Source organism: Zonotrichia albicollis, chromosome 18 (genome assembly GCF_047830755.1).
Source record: "Zonotrichia albicollis isolate bZonAlb1 chromosome 18, bZonAlb1.hap1, whole genome shotgun sequence".
NCBI classification, from domain to species: Eukaryota; Metazoa; Chordata; class Aves; order Passeriformes; family Passerellidae; genus Zonotrichia; species Zonotrichia albicollis.
Window position 1 is genome coordinate 3,464,250 of NC_133836.1, and position 23,078 is coordinate 3,487,327.

The 23,078-nt window shown below is 42.6% G+C and overlaps 1 protein-coding gene across 11 annotated transcripts in view; it reads right to left on the minus strand.

Moving 5' to 3' along the window:
- Nucleotides 1-747: 747 nt before the first annotated feature.
- Nucleotides 748-23,078, minus strand: part of ATXN2 (ataxin 2) — a 50,313-nt gene continuing 27,982 nt past the window's right edge. For 4 of the 11 annotated variants that reach the window (XM_074554246.1, XM_074554250.1, XM_074554242.1 and 1 more), the window contains 13 exons: nucleotides 22,558-22,665; nucleotides 21,599-21,669; nucleotides 20,605-20,912; nucleotides 20,116-20,179; nucleotides 19,843-19,995; nucleotides 18,858-18,924; nucleotides 16,777-16,961; nucleotides 15,759-15,891; nucleotides 11,564-11,617; nucleotides 6,485-6,630; nucleotides 5,316-5,543; nucleotides 1,823-1,991; nucleotides 748-968 (listed from right to left, as the gene is read on the minus strand). In XM_074554246.1, the coding sequence (XP_074410347.1) occupies nucleotides 940-968; nucleotides 1,823-1,991; nucleotides 5,316-5,543; nucleotides 6,485-6,630; nucleotides 11,564-11,617; nucleotides 15,759-15,891; nucleotides 16,777-16,961; nucleotides 18,858-18,924; nucleotides 19,843-19,995; nucleotides 20,116-20,179; nucleotides 20,605-20,912; nucleotides 21,599-21,669; nucleotides 22,558-22,665 (1,715 nt within the window). In that variant the 3' untranslated portion in view covers nucleotides 748-939. Of the gene's footprint in view, nucleotides 969-1,675; nucleotides 1,992-5,315; nucleotides 5,544-6,484; nucleotides 6,631-11,563; nucleotides 11,618-15,758; nucleotides 15,892-16,776; nucleotides 16,962-18,857; nucleotides 18,925-19,842; nucleotides 19,996-20,115; nucleotides 20,180-20,604; nucleotides 20,913-21,598; nucleotides 21,670-22,557; nucleotides 22,666-23,078 lie in introns of those variants that run through there. The other 7 variants (XM_074554241.1, XM_074554252.1, XM_074554243.1 and 4 more) reach the window with 6 other exon arrangements.

Here is a 23,078-nt window from a genome sequence, read left to right on the forward strand (position 1 = left end):
CTTTATCTCCCCATTTTTTAAGGCATTTTCCCAGGGAATTCTTACCTTTCCTTTCCTTCTCCAGCAGCACCACTGAGTTTTACACTTCCATCACCTTAAAGGCCCATTTGGGACCTTTCCCAACCCCGTGGGGAGCAGCCCAAGGCTGAGGGATCAGCAACACAAAATCACAAACAGCTGAATTTGGGATTCCCAAACCTTTCCCTTATTCCTGCAATACCCCTGCAGCACACAACAGACTCAGGCTCAAACCCTGGCTCCAGCTGGGATTGGTACGGGAAGAGACCCAAAAATCACCACACAAACACCAAGGAGGGTCAGTTTTTAAAACTTTTTTTATTTTTTAATTTTTTTTTTAAGTTTTTATTTTATATTATCTACAAAGTAAAAGTTTTCTTAACTTAAAAGTTACATCACTGTCTCACGATAGTGATTATCTCATCAAACGTGATTTATAAATAATAACTCATCCGTTTGACGATTAGAATTTTTTTTTTTTTTACTGAACCTGTTTCAAGTTTAGTTAGAAGTAAAAGGGATCTCCAAGTCTTGATTTTTAGTGATAATAGCAGCAAGAATCACTCTTGTTACTTCTTTTGCTAGCTGACGAGTTCATAACTTTGAAGGGTCATTAAAAAATAAATAACTTCCAGTTTTTCAGCAAGCAGAGTTGGGGCACTTGCAGGACTCAGATACAGTGCATGGAATTATGGAATAGCCCACAAGTTCCTAAATGCCTCTACTCAGTCCGAATCTCTCCCACTGCAAGATGAACTGTTAGCATTCCTAGTGGATGTTACAAGAAATCAAATTTTTTTTTTTTTTTAAACAAAATAAAATGAAATTCTAGTTTTCTGTGCTTCCAGTTGGCAGAAGCAGTAGAAGGAGGGTATTTGGCCTACAAAAGGTATCCAGCCTTTCAGTTATTCCAGATGAGCCTTACAACTGCTGTTGGTGGTGGGCTTGTACTGTAAAAAAAAAGTTCAAATGTAAATAATAAATTGGCAAGCCACACAACAGTTTGCTAGTAAAGTGGTCACAGGACAACTACTGAGCTCAACTTTCTTTTATTTTTATTTTTTTTCTCTTTTTCTTTTATTTTTTTAGAGAACAAAACAAAACCCTGCACATCAAGATGTCCTTGGGATGCTTTATTTTTTTTCTTTTTCCCTACCTAAGCCCTCAGAAAGCAGCTTTGTTCTGCTCACACATTCCCCAAGAAGCATCAGGTTAAACTAAATCACTACAGAAGTTCAGAGGCTGTTTGAACTTGAATAATCAAAGAAACCTAAATAAGGTTAAATTTAAAGCGGAAAGAAGTCACACAACTCCTACTTTTCCCCCAAAGCAAAGCTGCAGAATGTTACTCTGAATTAAAGTTTAGATTTCAGTTGTCACTTTACTTTAACAGCAGCCTAGCACAGCCCTACCCCCACACAACATTTCACTGCTGTCCTCAAGATTTAATTGAATCTCTGATCATTATAAACTGCACACAGTCCATCCCCCACGGCAAATCCACGGAAAACTCAGTCCCACAGTGCCAGGGCCTCACACTCCTCTACTCCAGACAGAGAAAAATCAGGAATATTCCCTGAATTAGGTACATCTCAGCTAAACCTACTCTCCTCCAGGCTGCCAAAGCACAGCTGTGAAACACAAGGACATCTTAAGGTTGGTTGGTTTTCTTTGTCGTTTTTTTTTTTTTTTTAAATTATTATTTTTAATTTTTTTTTTTTCCCCAAAGATCTGGTTTCTCCCAGTCCTCACTCCTCGACCTGGCTCAGTTAGGGTGCAGGTCTCCCAGGCACACACTCCTCACCTGAAGGGTGGGTCATATAGGGGAAATGTGTTGTTGTCGAGACTGGAATGGGCTGTAGTGCACTTTGAGCGAGGGCGGCTTGGGGACCACCGGGAGGCTGTGTCGTCATTAGCATCATTGGAGCATGGGCAGTTGGGTGAGAAGGAACCATTCCTGACTGTACATGAGCCTGAAACAAAGAGCTCTTTAGTATCATGGTCACAAGGAGGCAGCAACTCCTGGCCACATGACTGGCGGAAGTTTGCTCCGTCAGCAAAGGTTTACTCTTCATTTATTTGATTTTTTTAAATTATTTTTTCTTTTTTTTTTTTTTTTTTTTAACTAGGGATTAAGGCAGAAGTTGTAACACAAAAAAAAAAATTAATAATAATAACAACAAAAAGGAAAAAATAATAATTAAAAAAGCGCTCCTTACTGCTGGCTCTGAGCTGCGTTCTCAATTTTAGCCATTTCGCCAGCATTAAACGGGGGGAGGGGGGTATTAAAAAAATAAAAAAACAATTCAGCAACAAATCTTCAAAACATTTCTGTTAGACACCTTAGATCAAAGCACTTCCTAGAGGGTACAGACAGGAACTTGACAGGCACTGGGAGTCTGGCATCCCTTCCCCAGCTCTCTCCTTGCACAACCCCACGTTCTGCGCTGGCTCCCTGCCCTGGGAACCTCCCTGTCCTCTCCAGTGACCTGTGCCCACTCTGTGCTCAGCCAAGTCCTCCTGACACGAGTGATTTCATCCCTTCACACTCTCAGGGCAGCTTTGTTCTGCTTCCAGTTCAGCTCATCGCAGTTCTTGTGTAATCTGAGCAATCAGGGCTAAGTCTCAGTGGAAAAGGAGATTATTCCTTCCCATGGCTGATCACCTCTGGCAAACAACTTCAGCAACTTGGTGGGTTCTTTAGCTCAGAGCAGTTCATGTCTCTAGAGGTCATCAATTTATTTTATTTAAAAACCTAGCAAACATTCATTTCTTAAAAGCACAAAGGAACTCAGAGCTCTCGGTGGATTTCTCCTTGAAAAAAAAAAAAAAAGCCCCAAAACCCCATCATTTGTACCTAAGGTTTGCTTTGTCCTTCTACCATATCCCAGCACTGCAGCCTCACAGGTCTCCCATGCCAGTAAAGACAAATAGCAGGTAGTGGCTAGAATTTTATTTCTTAAAGACAAAAAGGGTTACTTGACTCATCACAGACATTCCCCAAACTCTTTGATCAGACTTGCACGTGTTAGTAGCACCCCAGAAGCCTTTAAAGGCAGGAACTGCAATTCAAATCTCACTCTTGCTCTAAAAAAGCTTTAGGAGATCAGGCTGTGGAACAGGAATACCTCCCAGGACTGGCTCCACGGTGACTTTGACAAACATGCTATTGTAGAAGCCATCATTATAAAGCAGCTATTCATAGAGCAGCTGGAGTCAATACACACAGTGGATAAAATTTTTCTCAAACATTTTGCAAACTGGCAGCTGACAGCACTCTCTAATGAATTTTAAAGTACTGCTTCTCAAGTGAGATATCCACCAGCTCAAGATTCATCTGATAACCTGAAGGGAAATTGGATTGATCCCCTGTGTTGGCCTAACTGAAATTTTTTACTACGTGGTATTTCAGAATTGTGTTTGGAAGCTGGGAATGAGGCTGCTAAAAAATGATTAAATCCAGTGATTAGTTTCCCCACGATGGAATAATTACATGCATTTAAAATTTCTGACAGAACTGTAGTTATGCCTTCACTAGAGATTTTTGAGGGAACTACTTCATTGGCAAAGTCAATTAGTTTGGTGTAAATATCACAAATTGCAGCTTTCATTCTAAAAAAAAAAATTGCAGAAGAGACTGCACAAGTTAAAATCAAGGGCAAGGCAGGCCTTGTCTGTGATTGCTAAAAATGCTGCCTGAGCAGTCAGTTCTGACTCCAAATTGCATCTGATTTGTTTCATTTGGTTTGCTTGGCACACAGAAAGGAAGGCAATGGTCACATCCTGCACACCCCTGGCCTGGCCAGGGCACAGCTTTACCCTTTCAGGGCCTTCAAGCAAATGTTTCACGTCTCAAATCACAGCACTGGACGTGCCACTAAGCCAAGACCCCTCTGAGAAGCTCTAAACACAACCCAGGCATTGACAGCAGTGCCTTCACAGCAGAGCAGAGCAGGAGTCTTGTTTCTGGCAGAAAGCAGAGAAGGGGAGGATGAGTCAAGATGCCACAGCAATCATCAGCTCTGGCCATCCTCTCCTTATCCTCCCCCCCGTCCAAAAAAAAAAAAAAAAAGCAGAGAAATCAAAAGCCTAAGAGAATCAAAAAGCTAAAAATTCAACATCAGTAAAAGGATTCCTACAGAACTATTGATTTATTGGCTTAACTGACTGTCCCAGGGACCAAAGCAAAGATTTTATCAGAATTCTGCAAGGGACTGGACAGCTGTCAGATTAACATCCCTAATCACAGTTAGTCACCTTATCCCAAACTATTGTTAACCTGTAGGAGAAGGCAGAAACCAGACACCAAGTTCTTGGTTTGAAGAAAAAAATTGTGCAGGCAAATTATTGATTGAACTGCCCATTCCTTGACAAAGGACACTAAGTCCAGGAGATTTAGTAAACATCAGAAAATCTGTGTCACACTGCTTTACATGGAGCTCTTGATTAATCTATCATGTGCTTCCCTTCCCCAAATCCTTTTTCTCAGGGAGCTGACCACGAGGGAGCAGTTAAGAGAAGTGAGTTTCTGATTCTGAAGCAAAGACTGTTGTTTTAGGTTAGCCAACAATCTTTGGGGAGCTTCAGCACAAGCAGTTCATTTAGAACCACACTCACACCACACACACAGAGGCTTCTTTCTGCAGGGATTGTCCTGCAGTCACCTTAACTCTCTCCTCTCTCCCTTGCACTGCCTTGCTTCTCCCTGGAAATCCTCTCATGTCCTTTCCTGCATGTATTTGTATAAAATTCGTCTAGGATGCAGAGCCTGAAACTGCCACCAAAAGCAGCAATTCAGCCTTTCTGCACTCACCTCCCACCTCCAACCTTTCTGTATGCCAGCTCTTCCTGGGATCAGGCACCTGACTCAGCAGGGAACTGATTTGACCAAGAAATAGCCTAAAAAGGGGGTAGGGGAGGCACATTTCAGCTCAATTGTGTCCCCAGCCTGCTCTGCTCCACGGCCAAGCAGTTCTGTGAGCAGAGTGGTGGGGCAGGGACAAGGATGGGAGCCAGGAACTGGGAAGAGAGCTCAATTTATTTCAGTAGCAGTGCCAGCTTAAGATGTCTTCATTAAACTACAGTTGCAGATGCACTAGGTGTTGGAAGCTGAGGTCCAAGTACACCTTGTCAAAATTCTAAATAAAAGGCAATGTACAGACAGAAACCTAAATAACAACAACAGGTAAGTCTGTGCTGAGAGGTGACAGATTGGCAATCACTTCAGCAGGCCCGACTGTCCTAACTTTTGTGGCATTAAGACATTTAAGTCTTGAAGGTTGTTAAACTGTGTTTACCTGGGGGACATGGGCCATGTGTGGCGGATTGGTATATGCAGGTTGAACATGGGAGGGATGAATGGTGAAGACTGTTTGTTGTGCTGTAGGAAAATTGTTTTGTGGAGACTGCGTGTTGGAGCCTGGCGTCATGGAAGGAGGGGTTGGAGCTAGACCTGCGTGGTAAATCGCCGACTGCTGCTGGGGGTTGGCCAGGTGCAGGGCCTGGGCAGCCTGGTGCTGGTGGTGCTGCAAGAAAACACAAAAAAAAAATTTAGGTTAGGGCTGAGGAATTGTATTGATTCTGTTAAGGAGAAAGGGGGTGGGAAACTGCTCTTAATTGTGAATTTGGAAATGGTGAATCTAAGGATGAGCTGTGCTCGTGGGGAACTCTTTACAACCCCACCTGTCGCAGGCATCTTTTTATGAAAAATCCTTTCCTTAGGATTTTTCCTCCTGAGGAGCTGAGAGGCCTCAGGAACAAAATGTAAACATTGATTATCTGCTGCTGTGGAATGCAACAGGTGCATCTGTGATTGGTCTCATGTGGTTGTTTCTAATTAATGGCCAATCACAGTCAGCTGGCTCGGATGGAGAGTCCGAGCTACAAACCTTTGTTTTATTTCCTTTCTATTCTTAGCTTAGCCAGCCTTCTGATGAAACCTTTTTTTCTATTCTTTGAGTACAGTTTTAATGTAATATATATCATAAAATAATAAATGAAGCCTTCTGTAACATGGAGTCAGATCTCAATTTCTTCCCTCATCCAAAAATCCCTGTGAACACGGTCACACCCAGCAGGCTCAGCTTGTGCTGGCACACAGAGCCCAGAGTGCCAGGTAAAACCAGGCAGAACCTGCAGCTGGGAGTGCCTCAGTTATTCCCAGGAGGGAGTAAAGGAATGCAGCACTATCCAAGGATCACTTTGTCTTCAGCTGCTTTGACAAAATCCAATCAAACACTTCTCAGCGTTTATCTGCTATTTCCACTTCTCTCATATGAAAGCACTGACACAATTACGATCCTTCCTTAATCCTGAAACTGAAACATCCCCCATCCCCTGTGAACAGGGAGAAACGAGTGCTTGGACTCTGCTCCATCCTCCCCTTTTCCCCCTCAGAGAAATCAACACAAGCACGACATCAAGCAATCCCTTCCACACAACCTGCAGCCACTCGGGGCTGTGTTACCTGCACGGGGCTTGGAGCAGGGTGGCTTCCAGCATGTTGGCTTTGCTGCTGGCCAGTTGGGGTGGCAGAAGGCTGAGGATGAGGAGGATGCGGGTGCAGGGTAGCATTAGGGTGGGCATACTGCTGAGCAAGTGAGCCAGTGGAAACTAGGATGAAAAAGAAAAATATTTAACACCAGGTACAGGACATGCACCTCTATCAAATCACCAGCTGCATTTGAAGATTTCACTACAACTCAAGTGTGTAAATATATTCCCTCCCCCTTCTAAAAATATATATATATATATTTATCTTGCAAATAGCTGATGATCTTACCTTGCTTTTGTGTAGTTTGGTTTGGCAGGAAAGTCTATAAACAACCATAATTAGACAGTTCATCTTCCCTAATTTGACAATGTAACAGATACTACATAGAGAAAAGCAGTATTTCATCTTTTGTTTTGTCAAACAGATCAAATTTGAAATTTCCATACAATTTAGGATTTCCTGAGATATACTTTTTCAAAGGTGTTATGAGCCATTTTTATTTCCACCATCCAAAAAAAATTCTTTGGCCTTATACCTGGCTAACCTCACCATGCTACTCTTCTGGAAATTGCTCACAGAACAGTCAGAGGGAAGCACAAACTCTGCCCTAGCACTCCAGAGTAAATAAACACATCACAGCTGACAAAACTGAGGCTGCTCAAGCATCAAATTTCTGCTGAAGCCACTTTCTGGTGCTAAAATAACCCATTTTGCCTCTGCCCTCGAGACCAATCTGTTCTGGATCACCACCATCCTCTGAGCTCCCCAACACTGCCATGGAATTCTTCATTCCTTGAACCAGAACCAAATAAGGTACAAAATTCCCAAAAAGGAAGAAACTGAACAACAGAAAAGTTTTACCCCAGTGAAGCCACATCTGTTGCCACAGCTGTGCCAGTCTCCAACAACAAACACCCAAGTTCCTTCTTGGATCCTGCTCTGTCCTGCTGCAAATGGGCCACACTAAATCCTATTTTTTTTTTTAATTTTTCAGGCAATCTCAGCAAGTATGAAAAGCCATAATGACAACAAGTCTTCCTTTCAACACAAAGCATGCAATGCAAAGGCAGGACCCTAAAAATGAGGATGTTCCCCCTGGTTTTTTCAGGTTTGTGCAACAAGCAGGCCTTGTCTGCAGCTACTGCTGTGTGTGACAACTCGTGTCAATCCCTCTGATGTCACAGCCTGAAAAACCAAGGAGAGTTTTGCTGACAAAGTGCTAAAAAAAACAAACAGCCAAAGAAAATTATCAGCCTGCTCCTCAATATTTCCTTCAACTGCTCCTTATTTGTTTTGGTGGCTCTGAAGTTAATTACTGATGAATATCTACCAGGTTATATATATATATTTTTTTAAATTTTTTTAATGGGGTTTGTATTATATAAGAACTTGATGGCCACTGCAGTTTCCCTCCAGTCTGGTTTGCCATAAACCTTAAAAATCCAAATTCTGACACATTCCAACTCACCAGAATACAGAGAGCCTGGATATTTTTGCCTAATTGAGGTTTTTCTCCCCTGTGCAGGTTCCTCCTTTAGAAAATAACTGCCTGCCACATTTAACTTAATCCCTGGCAAGCTCTATTAAATCTTCACTGAGCAAATGGCCGTGCAGTGATGAGCAGTTTCAGGCTATTAATGCAGATGAACTAAATTCCTGCAGCCTGGAGTTGATCCTAATGTTCTTACCCACATGTGCAAGCACAGTTGTGCACTCTGAGGCCTCCTGATTGAGAGGGGGTTTCAAAAACACCTCAATATTTTCTAAGCACGCTGTCAAAGCCAGCAGGATCTTCTGCCACAGCATTTTGTTATGCTTTAAATCCAAGTATTTTGGATTTTTTTTATTGGTATCACTACTAAAATGTATTTTGCAGCAGCATCCCTGCCATGCTCCTACTTGACTTTCAGACATTTCTCCTCTGACAACACCAAAATTATCAATGCAACACTGATCATTTTTACAGTACCAAGTTTATGGCTTTCTACAGGACAATTTCTCAACCTCATTATTACACACGCTCTGAAGAAGGCCAGAAATAATTATCTTTGTTAAAGCAATAGAAATAAATGGAAGGAGGGATTACTTGCTTGCCAAAGGGCAGCAATGCTGACTACAACTTAACTCCATTCAAGAGGGTTTAAAATGGATATGAAATTTAATTCCAAGCTGTAAGATACTCAAGGCTTCCCACATCACTTGTTAAGAGCCCCCAAAATAATGTGGGACTCCATTAAACCATTTGTGCAATTCATCTTTTGGTTCTTCATGGCCAAGAGAATAATAAACTCAGTTGTTCTGAAGGAAATATTTCTGCAATAAAACTTCACAATAAGGAATTTCTCTCTTAAGACACCATTTAAACCAAGGAATAGCACCCCAAAGAACAGATATAAACCAGGGGGAGGATCAGGTTTTTGTCTTAGTGGCAGCTCTTCCAAAACCACTTAATATTTTATCCACAGCTTTGGATTTGAAGCACTGGATTTTTGTATACTGAAAATATTTAATTTTCAATTTCTCCTCTCCTTCATTTTGTCTTTAGCAGGTCACCCTAATGGCCAAATTTATAAAGCTTAAAACCACTTCAGATGCTGCTGCAAATTAGGTTTTAATAGCAATATTAAAAATGCTTTTCAAAAAATGTTATCTGGGCACTTCTCCACATCCTGGCCAGCCCCTGCACACAAACCAAGAACGACTCAGCAGGTCTGAAATGCATTCCCAGCTCAAAACCAGAGCTCAGACTCCAACTCCAGCAGTGTAAATGGCTTTTCATGTTTAGTTAGTGCAAGTAATTCCTGCCAAGCCAATGAAATCTCTGAGACCAGCAGGGCTGTCAAAGGAGTCTTGTAAAAGTCATGAAAAATTCACCTGAACTAAAGCACTTTCCCTGGGATTTTTAAAAGGAATTTTTTGCCTGCTCATCAAAACAGCTCACTACACAAATTAACAGCAAATAAGACAAGACATGAGGTGAAAAAAAAAATAAAATAAAAGACCCATTATCCAACATTTCCCCCAGTTGTCAGTATTTTGGAGATTTTCCAAATGGCCACCTATGATCTGAGAATAAGCTCTAGGAAAGGACACACCTTGCTGCAAGTCACCCCAGCTCTCTCCAGCACAAACACACTGGGTTTCTGGGCCTTTATGCCTGAAATTCCTCTGCCTGGGCTGCCCTGCTTCACTTCTGCAGCTTTCTAATCCAACTGGCTCCAAAGTGAGATATTCCACTGCACTGACCTGGCAGGGACACGGGGAGGGGAGGGACTCAGTCACGGGATGGCAGAAAAACATCACAGGGATTGAATTACTGAATTCAACCCTACAGAACTGCACCCCACTGCTGAGAGCAAACAAGAAGTAATCAGCCACAGAAGCCACAGAAGGAGCTGAAATCAGAAGAGGTCAGAGCAGCAGAAATCAAGCAGAACTCCCAGCTACAAGGGAATATGTGAAACCACATGGTGGCATTTTGTAGTTTTGTTTTTTTCCCTGGAATTTCAATGGTGCCAATGGTGGTCAGTGTTGGCCCAAAGATGCACTGAAGAGTTTATTTTCAAGAACTGACCAGTGAACAAACCTCAAAACCATTGCCAGAGCCAGTAAGATGGTGAGGATAACTACATTTAAAAGACCTGAATGGTAGGAAGCAAAGAAATAGCAAATGTTTCTTTCATCACACAAACATTTCAAGAAGTCATTTTACACCGGTAGAGTGGACTTGACTTCAAAGATAATCCAAGAAAGGAACGAGGTGATTGAAGTGATTTCAGTGCACCAAACCAGAGGCATGACCACAGCCCAGGGCAGCATCCTACAGCCCCCACCCAGGCACAACCAGTGTGAAACACAGGAAATCTGCTCCAGAGGAGATTTTTGGAGAACAAATGCTTTTTCTCACATCCCTCTTGCATGAGCTAATGCAAAAAAAAAAAAACAAAACAAAAAAAAAACCAAACCAGGAGAGTGCCTGGCATGGGCTGCACAGACTGACAGACAGACACAGCAACAAGTGCCACAGCAGGACAGGAGCAAGAACAGAAACAGCCTGAAACTGCAACTCCTCCTTTCCCATGTCCTGGGTGAGAGTTCATCCTGCAAACACCCCCTCACTCAAACCTCAGCTTCCTCCAAGCAGCTGCTGAACACCAGCAGGGCAGACAAGGCAGGATTCTGCAGCTCTCTGCCTTTCCTGGATGAGCTGGATCAGGCTGCTGTGTCCAGAGAGCACCAGATCCTGTCCCAGTGCCTCCAGTGATGCCACCACAGCCCCACCTGAGCCAGGAATGGAACTGAGAAAGTCCCGAGGAGCCCTCATCTCATCCCTGTCACACAAGGATCACCACAAGCTGTTCCCAGCACTCCTTCAGTGGCATTTCTACAGAAAACTTCCTCCCCCTCAGCTGCAGCTCGAGTTATTTCCTCCCAGGGACTCAGAACTTGAGCCATGGCTTTTAAAAGGGATGACACCCAAAGGTTGCTTCTCCTTTTAGGAAGCTGGGAACTCATCAGGTGTAAAAATCCTGGTGGGCTCATGAAAGGGAGCAAGGCAGGTTTAAACCTCGCACAGGTTTAAACAGAGGCCACAGAACCACAGAGTGGTTTGGGTGGGAAGGGACCTCCAAGATCATCCAGTTCCACCCCCTTCCACCATCCCAGGTGCTCCAAGCCCCATCCAGCCTGGCTTTGGGCACCTCCAGGATGGAGCAGCCCCAGCTCCTCTGGGCACCCTGTGCCATGGCCTCATCACCCTCACAGCGAAGAATTTCTTAGTGCCCACTTCCAGCTGCACATGAAAATACTGGGTAGTGAAGTCAGAGAGATTATTCCATATTCAAAATAATTTTTTGAAGAATTGACAATGTAGCTTCCTGTGATTATATAAATCTCCATTCCTGCCCACTGAGAGGAACCTTCCTGCGTTTTCCACATCCTGGTTTGGTGCAAGGAAACTTGTTCCCTCAACAGGTCCCATTCCTTTAACATGTGGTTCTTTAGAAAGTGCTTTTCTGTACAATCAAAATTAGTACAAAAAACCCAACTCACTGGCAAAGTAGAAAGAAGGGCCTGTCTCCTTGCTGTATGGTATTTTGGGACATGCTGAATTTGGGAAATAGAAAGGTAAATTAGCCTCTTGCCACGTGCATACTTCCCATCTTCTGGAAAGGTCAGTGTCAGTTTTAATTTTTTTTTTTTAATTCTTTTTTGAAGACTCTAGAACCATGCAGATATTTTTATTCACTTAGCTGCTATTAGAGCTAGATATTTTGTTTTACAAATGAGTGGAGATGAAACACAAGTCTGAGTAAGCCTTCCTTCTTAACTCTGACACTGAGGTCTGCAGTTCTTCATTAACACAAAAAGAAACTTTATGTCAATTCATGGTCTGTTACTGTCCACTGTAACAAGAAGGTTAAAATGCAATTACACTAGAGCAGAAACTGGCCCTTGCTTTTTCAGCTATAGCACTGCCATTCTGAACAGTTCCAAGACAATTTTGGTGACTGGTTCACTCTTAGTCCCTGGAGAATCCTCTGAAGTTTATATTATATCCACCATTGTACTACCAGGGGAATAGAATTTACTCTACTGCTGAGACAGAAACCAGATAAAGTTAGAGACAACACCAGACCAGTAAAACATAGCAGAAGGGGAAAAGGGAAGGGAGAACAGGGACAGGAATGAGAGCACAAAAAAACAGGAAATGCATCTGTGTAAAACCAAGGTCTGGTTTTACACAAGTTCTTAAACACAAAAGTTGAGTTTTTTCAGAGGACTCCGATTATCTGGAAACAAATCAGCCACACAGAAAACTACCACAAGTTCATTGTCACAGGAATGGACAGATCCACCCTCTACTTGGGAACCAAATTCTCTGCCAGCAGCAGGAGCCTGGCCTGGGCTTTGTGTGACACAGGAGCCAAACTGGGACGGTGGCCAGCGAACCCCAGCGGCCCAAGGACAGCACTGGGAGGCCACCCCGAGCCAGAGCTGCCACACAGACACAGAACCTCCTGAACCCAAGGTGCAGCTGAGCAGGGCAAGGATGACACCTCCAGGTGGGCTGGGTGTCACAATTCCAGGCAAAGGTGTCACATCTCAAACTCTGCTGGACACGGTGGCTCCGCAGCTGAAGTGTCACAGACGTTGTTATCTATCGTCTGGCTGGGATGGAAGTTGTTTGCACTTTGTCCTTCCCCATTTTGAGGGGAAAACCCCAGAGATCTGAACATTCCTCTGTCCTGTCTTTGGCTGGGGTTACTGGGACCATGCAGCTCTGCTTCTCTCTCTTGGCAACAACGGGGTTGTGACACTGTGAACTGGCAAGGAAATCCCAGAAGTGCAGGAATATCCCATTAAACAGCATCAGACAAAAGTACTTTTCTTTAAAATGGAAGAGTGCTTATCACCAAGTGTAGCTCACTGTATGTAATTTGGATTCAGCTATCTCTTCACAAGACAGGAAGGAAAACAACCACAAAATTCTGGCTCCCTTAAATCGACAGGATTTTCTCTTGGCTGCCAGGCTGTTACTATTTGCCACAGACTTTCAACTCGTCCCAAACCATGAGTGAAGGTGGAGTTTCAGATCTTACCAGAAAACATTTCACACCTTAGGAATACTTGATAAGCAGTTTCCCCCCAACCCCCAGGTCTCAGCACAGTAGTTCTTGCAGACATCTTCTCTCTACCACATATGCAGGAGAAAAACTGAGTGAATTTTGCAGGAATAACTCAAAGCAAGCACCAGTACCTCGAAGGGTTAAAAGGGCAGCATGGCCCCACTGAATCCTGACATCAGTGCTAAAATTAAGTAATAATGTATCTTTTAAAAATCAGATAGCAATTTTTAAGAGCCAAAAAGGAAATTGTTTGAGCAAAATCAAAAGCAGCAGCGGTGGTTGTTTCTCAGGAAGTTGTTATTCTGTACTTTCAAATTATGTTTTAAGAGAGGACCAGAATCAAAGTGCACAGGTATATTTAGTTCAAATGTGGGTAAACTTAAGATTCCCAATAGACAGCACATAAGTTATGGATATTTTCTCACAGTCACTCAGTCAGATGTGAACAATTCCAGCATGATGTTCTTTAGCTCCATGAGCAGCTCAGATTGGCCACCTCTGGCATTCCTGCCTTTTCCCACACATGGATAAATGGAAGCTGAAGTGGACACAATAGAGCTGGACACGCTCTGAGGAAGCACAGTCTGTCTGGGCCAGGTCTTCAGGCACTCAGCACATGCAAGCCTTGCAAAAATGTGGATTGAGAGGCTGCTGCAGAACATCAGGAGTCATTCCATGTGTCACTGTCACCTTGGAAGGTGAAGGGTACATTTGAGACAGTTCATGTTCACTGAACACGTCTGCACAGGGGCAAGAACACACCCTTAAAAAAGGTTTATCACATGGAGTTCATGATCCTCTTGGGTTCAGTGGTTTCAGTAAGAAAAATTTCAAGCACTCCATCATTTACTGGAAGGTGGGAGAATATTTAGAAGAGTCACCAAGTAGCTACTTGAAAGAACACAGGAGGACAGGCCATTTCTGTTAAATTAGGTGCTCTTGGGAAAGTAACATTTAATTACATGGCAGGAAATACCAAAGAATTCTCAAGTTTGACTCAACTTAGTTGTTTGCACTGGCAGGTAGTCACATATCTACAACAGACAAGCTGCAAAACCAACACAAAATGAGATCTAACAGTTGTAAGTTAGAATATCAGTGAAAAAAAAAACTATACAGACATCTGATCAAAGCCAAGCACGGCAACGGGCTTGTACTGCAGAACCCACTGATTACAGAAGATAAGGATGGTGCACAATGGGAAATTGCTAGAAAGTCACATGCAACCATTCTGAATCAAATCTCAGATTATCTCATGTTTGGTTTTATTTTAATTAGAATTTGAGAGGAGGGTTTTCACCAATAAAGGTCTGAAAGCCTTTGATCATTCTCTTTATCGGAATTCTATTTAATCTAATGAAAAAGCAAACAGAAGATCTGTTTACATGGACACCTCAAGCACAAGAGTTGAAAAGATCAAAGTAATACAATTAGCAAGGACCTGTGAGAGAAAGATTAATCTCTACAAGTAACTTCCATTTCAGCTTCAGCACAAATGAGCTCAAATGTTCTTCCTCTGAGCATCAAAATAAGTTATTTTTGTTTCTTAACTCTGTTACCACACCACTGCAGAGAGCTGACAAGATGCTTTCAGATGGGTAAGACACCTCTTAAAATCAGAATTAATTTCCCACTAAACTCCAGATTCTCTGTAAGTTTTCATGACATGTCATGGACTTCCATTAAGTAGCAGTGTAAAACTAAGCACCCGAAAACATACAAAGATGTCTAAAGGTACAGAAAATCTTTTATTAGAATCTAAGTCAATAATATATGTGACCCAATAAAACTTTTCCTCAGATGCTATAACAAGTATTGAAATGCCATGTTTTCAAGAGACCATCTGCTGTTTTGACATTTTATGACAATTTCCAAGCCTTAAACAACCTTGACTCTACCTCTTTCAACAGCATGTTTTGCAGTGAGCTCTTTTTCCTCCAAACTGGGCCTTGATTTATCATACATTTATAATGCTTTAGAAAGTTCTTGCACATTTTACTTTTGTCACAAGGTAACCCACATTTTCAGCACTTCACTGTGAGTGAAAAATGCCCATCTGATAATGCTGGAGACTAATTGTCCAAGTGAGAGCAATACATGAGCTGTTGCATTTACTTATTCTTGACTTACCAAATGAGAAAGGTAAGCAACACATGGTTTATTTTGCTTAAACAGCAGCGTTCATACTGTTAATAATGCCAGTAGTATCATAAAGACAGCACTTCACTAGTTGCCAGAACTAAAGTCAAGTTTGAAACTGAGGTCATAACCTTGCAATAAAACAAGTACTAATTATAATCAAGGAACAAACAAGGGATGATGTATCAAGAGCATCAAGAGAACTTGAACAAACTTCTTTCAGCAGATATTCTTTAGCAGCTCCCAGGTTGAAATCTCATCTTGGTCACTGGCATCCTACCGAAATCAGCACACTTGAGTTTTCATTTGAACCAGCTGGCTCAGTTTTCAAATGCTCTGCTCATCATCATCATCATCATCATTTTATGAAATATAAACCACATCTACTGAGATACCCACGTTGGAAGGCTGAGATTAAATACATCCCCTGCACAAGGTAAGGACTTAAAAAGTTACATATAACACAAAACGTTTCCTACCATACATAGCATGTGTCTGTTCATGCGCACCGTACTGTGTTGCAGAGGAAGATACTAAACCCGGCTGTGCGTGTGCTGGTGGGGCCATCATCCTAGCGTTGCCCTGTATTACAGGGCTATAAACATGAGGATGCTGCAGGCAGAACACAGGAAAAACCACACAGTTAATTGGGTTAACAATTAACTCCAAAGAAACTTTTGTCATTTAAACAGTCGGGATTGAAAGGGCGGCAGCTTGGCCTTGCTCAATGCAGAGCGAGCTGAGGATTTCACTGCTGTGATTTCACTGCTGTGATTTCACTGCTGTGATTTCACTGTTGTGATTTCACTGCTGTGATTTCACTGTTGTGATTTCACTGCTGTGATTTCACTGTTGTGATTTCACTGCTGTGATTTCACTGTTGTGATTTCACTGCTGTGATTTCACTGCTGTGATTTCACTGCTGTGATTTCACTGTTGTGATTTCACTGCTGTGATTTCACTGTTGTGATTTCACTGCTGTGATTTCACTGCTGTGATTTCACTGCTGTGATTTCACACTGCTGGGATTGTCCCAATTGTTTCCAAAATTTAAGGGCTAGAAACTGACAGCAATCATTGGCATGTCCAATTTTTGCCACTCTAATAATGCATTAAGCTTATACATTTATCCAATTACACATGTAGATTTAACAGCCTTTGAAGTAAGAGCAGTCCACCAAGTTAAGTTATTTTTAGAACACTTAACCAGGAGATGTGCTGGCCATGACCTAAAGAAACTCTTCAAAGAGCTAAAAAACCATATCAATAATAAATGCCAACTTCTAAACTGACCTTAAAATTCGTTAGGACATTAAAATTCATTAGGACCTTAAAATTTGTTACAGGCTTTGAAGCACATTCCAAGATCACCACGTGTGCTCCAGAACACAGAAACTCTTCAGGGTGACTCAGGACTGGACACAAGGGGGTTATTTAGCTCTGAACCACTTCATTATTTGTGCTTGGATGGATGGGGAGCATGGAAAGGACTCTTACCTGAGATTGGTAGTGTGGCACATGCTGCACAAGAGGCTGATTAGGAAACTGTTGGGGGCTATATGCAACATATTGTGTAGAGTAAGCAGGTGGAGTAGCTACAATTGGAGGGCCTGCTGCTGAGGCAGGATGCATCATGGTGCTCTGGTGGTGTTGGTCTTGCCGCTGCTGGGGCATATTTGGTACTGGAAAACAAAGATTGTCTCATGTTAGAAAGACAGATTAAAAATTAAAACTTTCTGAAAGGTTCTACGTTATAAAAATGTTACTGGGACCATGTGGAATATCCTCACCCCACACCTTTAACAATGGGTTAGAGCTCTGTTGAAAATGAAGAAGAATTTCTCCAGGAAACACGTGATTTTATCACTGCCTTCGGGCTGGATATACACAGCCACAAACCCAGCCCTGCCTTTTGTGTGAAGGAGAGAAAGACTGACCAGAATCAGAAGAGAAAGGTTATATCAGGACTCCTACATCAACCAATTAATCCTGTCCCCTTTAAAAGGCTTTTTCACCTTCTATGAGAACAACTCAGCCACTGTTCCATCAGCTGGAAATCTGAGTCTTGATGTTAAAATGACTTGTGCTTATGGCTGAGGAGAGCACAATAAAGGTCTCCACCCAGCCACAACTCAAGGTTTTCACATCTTTTGAGCTCTGTGCTACCCCTCAGGGCAGCAGAAAGCAAATTTTACGTCACAGACAACCCTGAGGGAGATACAATCTATAAAGAGTAGGAATAATTAAGGAAGAAAGATGAAAAATGCAGAGCAGTGTGGGATCACTTGAGCTGTCATGGGAAGGTGACCACCCAACTCACTTGGAACAAACTAATCCAGCCTATAAAGCACAGGCATGGGAGCTCCAGGAGAGCTCCAGCTTCCTGCAATTATTAACTGAGCTGCCTCAAGCTCCTCTAAACTCCACTGCAGGGGCAACCTCTTAGGGAGAGGAGAAGGAAATGTTGAAAACATCTGTAAATTCACTCGATGATTTTATTTACACTGCAGATCAACAACAGAAAGAAGTAAATACAGGAGGCAACTTGAACTGAGTAAAGGCACAGGGCTGTAACTCAGGCAGCTCCCACAGGGCTGTGCTGCACACAGATGGATATGCAGGAAATATTGGAACTTTAAAAGGAACTCAGAATTGGAGCTGCCTCACCCAGCAAGAGAGCATTCAGCAATGTATTTCTGATTAAAACAGTGTTACTAACCAGAAGATTTCAGGGGTGAGGCCACAGTGAAGTTCCTGTGTTTTAACACAGAAATACATTGCAGGGTTTTGTCTCCCCTAGGCTGATAAAGGCCCCTTGTTTGTTTCTGACCAGCAGGAAACAATTTCCTCCTGCAGTGCCTGGAGCTGCAGTGCTGCTGCTGTCCTGCAGCACTGCTGCCACTGCAGAACCATTCACTGGGCACAGCCACAGCCCTGCAACAGCAGCACAAGAACAAGAGCAGCACTTTCTGCTCCCTCACTGCCCTGCCCAGCACAGGGAACACCCCACCAACCACCCAGCACGACTGCACAGCCACGGGTGTCACTTAAAAACGTGGCATTGTCATTGTTAGTCCAGCTGCTCAGTCACTGGGGCAGCAGGAATGAACAAGAACAAACTGGAACCAGCTCTTTGCAGAGAGCAGCACAGCAAATTCTTTCTGGAGAAACAGTGACTCTGCATCTTGTTAAAAACCCTTCTATAAAGCACCAATTGGGGCACTGCTGCAAACCAGTACAGAAAACCAGCAGAGAAGCTCCCTTTAAACAAACCTGTGATATTTATGAAATACAGGAGATGATCAGCTCACCCTAATGCTCCAAGTAACAGAGATGTTTTCCTGTTTGTCAAATCTGATTCCAAACCAAGCAACCCCTTATTACTCAAACCTGCCATGTTTTAGCTGAATTAGTTTATCCAAAAACCCATTAGTATTTCCACTTACTTCCCTTTAATAAAAATAGCATTTAAAATATTGATTGAAACCAAATTGCCGTGGATTAGAAAACACACAAACATTTGTCATTTAGCCATGCTGCATGCAGACTGAGAACCAAACAGGCAGTATTATTCTCACCTTTACCTGCTCTATATGTCTTGGCTTGGTTCACTGGCATGGGCGTCATGGGAATAGGATACAAAGGCTGAAACAGAACAAGTTGAAGGTATGATATTCCTTTAAAAACTCATTGTGTGCTAGGACAGGGGCCCCACTCAGCTTTGATGTGTTCTGCTACAGGGTTTAGTGAACTCTGCCTAACCTATGAGATTTTCTTGGATCAGTGACATTGAGTCTGCACGGACACACAACTCACACCAGATGGTTGGCAACAACCAGCCCAGGAATGCTACTGCTGCTACTGCAGGCACTGGGCTCTCCCTGACAGCCTCACAGCAGCTTTTGGGTATAAAGCTGACTCAGGAGAGGGTTAGGATGAAATATCAGGGGAAGGTTCTTCCCCCAGAGGGTGCTGGGGCACTGAAAGGCTCCCCAGGGAATGGGAACAGCCCTGAGGCTGTCAGAGCTCCAGGAGAGGTTGGACAACGCTCTCAGGGACAGGGGGGATTGTTGGGGTGTCTGTGCAGAGCCAGGAGTTGGGATGAAAATCCTTGTGGGTCCCCTCCACCCCTGGATATTCCATAATGGAGCTAAATTTGAAATCCCAGTGATCCCTACAACAACCAGAAACCAGTGGGACACAGCTGGAACAAAGAAACAGTTGCAGAGAGTGAGAGACTATGCTTGGAAAACTGGGAGGAAACCTGCACAGATCCACAATAAACGTGGGCTGCTGGCATTTACAAGTGTTTGGAATTATTTGAACATCCAGACTGGGGGAGCACTGGGAAAAGTCAGTATTTACACAGCCAAAACTTAACAACAACATGATTTATATTTACAAGAGCAATACAAGCTGCACTATTTCACTGCTTTAACTCCCAGCTCCCAAGCTGCAACAAGCTGATCTTTAAAGACCTTCCCAACCCATTCTATGACTCCTAAGCCCTGCTCAGCCTCCTGAGGATCTCAGTGAAGTGTTGAGGAGTTTGCAGCACTTTACCTGCACGCCTGGACTCACTGGAACCGGGTACATCATATTTGGTGCAAAACAAACAGGCTGAGTGTACACGGGGGTTGGCTGCTGATGCCCCACCATGGAGGGGCTGGGCTGAGCTTGAGGACGAGGGGAGGTTGGTGTAGTAGAAGGTTTCGGCTGCAGACAGAGGTGAGCAATGGATAGGGCAGGGTTAGTTTGAGTATTATCCTCCAAAAAAAAGGTTGGTTCAATAAAGATCTACTCAAAGGCATTGATAAACAGCAGCAAATCACTTACTTGAGCAAAAGATCGAGGGTTGAACTCTTTAGCATTGGGATTAAGTGTTGATTTTCTAACTTGCCTAAACATAAAGAACAAAAAATTCAGTTGGGCATTATTCTTTTACAGGAGTATCTTCAATTAATCATTTAAGAAACACCTCATTTCCACCTGTGAGTCACATTTCTGAGAAGTCAAACACCTCGTGGCACGCAAAAAGCCACTCTCCTTGAGGAACTTACTACAACTAACCACAAAAGTTTTCCAGTTGATACCACAGCTCATGTGAGCCAGGAAAACATTGAAATAAGCTCTTAGATGTGAACCAGGCATCAACAGGAGCAGAGCTCTGCAGGGAGTCAGGAGATGACTTTCAGGGCAGTCCCTTCCCCTGTTGTTCCTCCTGTGCCACAGCACCTAGAGCCAGGAATGTGTCACCCAGCCGTGACTTCCACACAGTCTGCTGTTAATAAAATTGTGCTTTTTCCAAAAGGCATGGTTACTCACTCTGAAGTATCCTTCTTCTCCTCTTTATCCTCTTTGTCTTGTTTACTTCCAGGCCCAGATGTCTGCACACCTTGGGAGGTGACCTCAGGCCCTCGCTTTTGCTCAGAGCTGTTACTCATGGAAGGAGAAATACTGGGACTGTTGGGTTTGCTACTGCCACCACTGGAGTTGGTGTTACTGCCAGCTTCTATGATAGATTCTTTAGGGCTGGATTCTGTCTTTTCTTTAACTACATCTCTTGATTTTTCACCTTCTCTGGTTTTGTTTAGCAGCTGATCCACTGCATCTGAAGAGGAACTGGACTGTAACTGAAAAAACCCAAGGGATATATTCAGTAAATTGATACAAAACTCAAGAGAGACCATCTAATGCTGTCACACACACAGAGTAAAACACAGTCCCACAAGCCTCCATCATCTGGAAATGACCTTTTAAAACACTCATTTCCATTTCTACATGGAAAGAAATCCATGGGCACTGAGAGTGTTTAAGCTGGCACTGTGTAAGGAGCTGCTGAGCCACTCAAGTGACCTGTATGTTGATTAAGGAGTGACAGGAAAGCTTCACACAACCCTCTGGACTCATCCCCTGAGTGATTTAACAGCACGACTTGAAAAGCTAACTTGATTTAATAAACCCTTATAACCAGGAAATAAGTCATATGAATTCATCTTCAATTTTCCTCTGCAAAACTCTTCATTTAATTTTGCAACAGCTCCTCCATATGGAGTGTGAGATAATTATTTGTGCCTAATGATCAAACAGGTTTCAAGTCCTGTTTTCAGTGCAGTCAATATTCACATTTATGTGCATTAGGCAATTGTACAAACAAGAGTCAGCATTGATTTTACAATACACAACATGAATTCTTACAGATATTTTCATACATTAGGCAAAGGCATAAAGACCTGTTAACATGGGCAGTGTGTTCAATTCATTAAAATAATCTGGATGCACATGAGAATGATGACACCATTAACAGACACAAACTTACCCTAAAGTCATTCTTAAATTTCTTTAAATCATCAATCTGTTTTCTATGCTCTGAAACAATTGGAGAGACACCTGCCAAACACAAGATCAACATTGTCCAAGCATTCCTAACACAAATTTTACACACATCACTAAGTTTGCAGAAATATAATGGTTTTGCAGATATAAAAATGAAATCCAGCCCCTTATTTTGGGTTTTAATTTGGTAGAATCCCATGACCTATGTGTGTGAGCACACAGAAATTCTCTGTGAAAGCAGAGCATTACATAACTGATTTATCTTTAGTTCTCATGCACCACACCAAGGCAGAAACCCCGAGGTGCAGAACTGCAGAACTCACTGAACACAAAGAACATGCAACAAAAGCCCCAACCCAGCCTGTGCCAGCATTTCAAAACACACCAAGTGAAGAGAAACACTGACCAAGGTGAGCTTTATGGCTGGACTCTCCTAAAGGTCTCTCCAATGAGAGAATGAATGAAAATGGTTCTCAGTTTAACAACATGAAAAGATTGTTTTTTTTTTTTTTTGAGAACTGAATGAACAAACAGCTCTACAGAGACAAACAAATGTGAGGCATAATAGGAAAAGCACAGTTAGAAAAGCTCTGCTGACCACGATGCTCAGAAGTATTGTGAGCACAGCTCTAAGCAGAAACATATTCAGTCCAAAGGCAGCTAAAAAGCAGCTCTGTGAGCAGGGGAAAGAAAGGAGGAAAAAAAAAGAAAAAAAAACCAAGTGAAATCACACCATCCACATGAGCATCTCTACATTTGGTGTTGATGGAATGAGTCACAAACAACATTTCAAAGTGCCACTTCACAACTGCATGACCAAATTTCACTGTAGAACACCAGACTGCCTCCAAGCCTTCCTTAAAATGCCAACTAAAGCAGCCAGGAGAGCAGGTTTAGTGGGCACAATTCCTACATCAGCACATGAAAGCTTTGGATACAAACCTTTGTTCTCAGGTTTAGAAAAACTAGGAGAAGTCTCACTTGGCTTTATATTCTCCTTGTTTCCAGTTGCAGAATTTTGCCTCTGGTCCTGAAGCCTTGTATCTTTAGCTGGAAAAGAAATTGCCAAAGTTATTCTTTTACACACAACTCCAACTGACCAAAGAGAGAAGGCAAGAGAGAAATGGGAGATATTTAACCATTTTTAGCTTGAAAAACCTTTTAAAAGGTTAAAAAACATTAAAACCTTTACACATTTTCTGCTACCAAGTTGGTGCCTGGAGGATCACCCTCCCTCATCCTCCTTCCCCATCCCACTGTCTAATGAAAAAAACCCAATTAAACTCATCCCTCTCATCATACACAAAACCTTAACCACACTGAACAAACTATAAACTTAGAGCTAATTCTTTTCAGCAGTCCAAGCTGTTCATACAAATGCTACAAAGATTTGAGAGTTCTTAGACATTTGACTGTGCTTCTGAATGGTTTTTTTTTTTTTCCCAATCCTTTTGCTGTGCTTG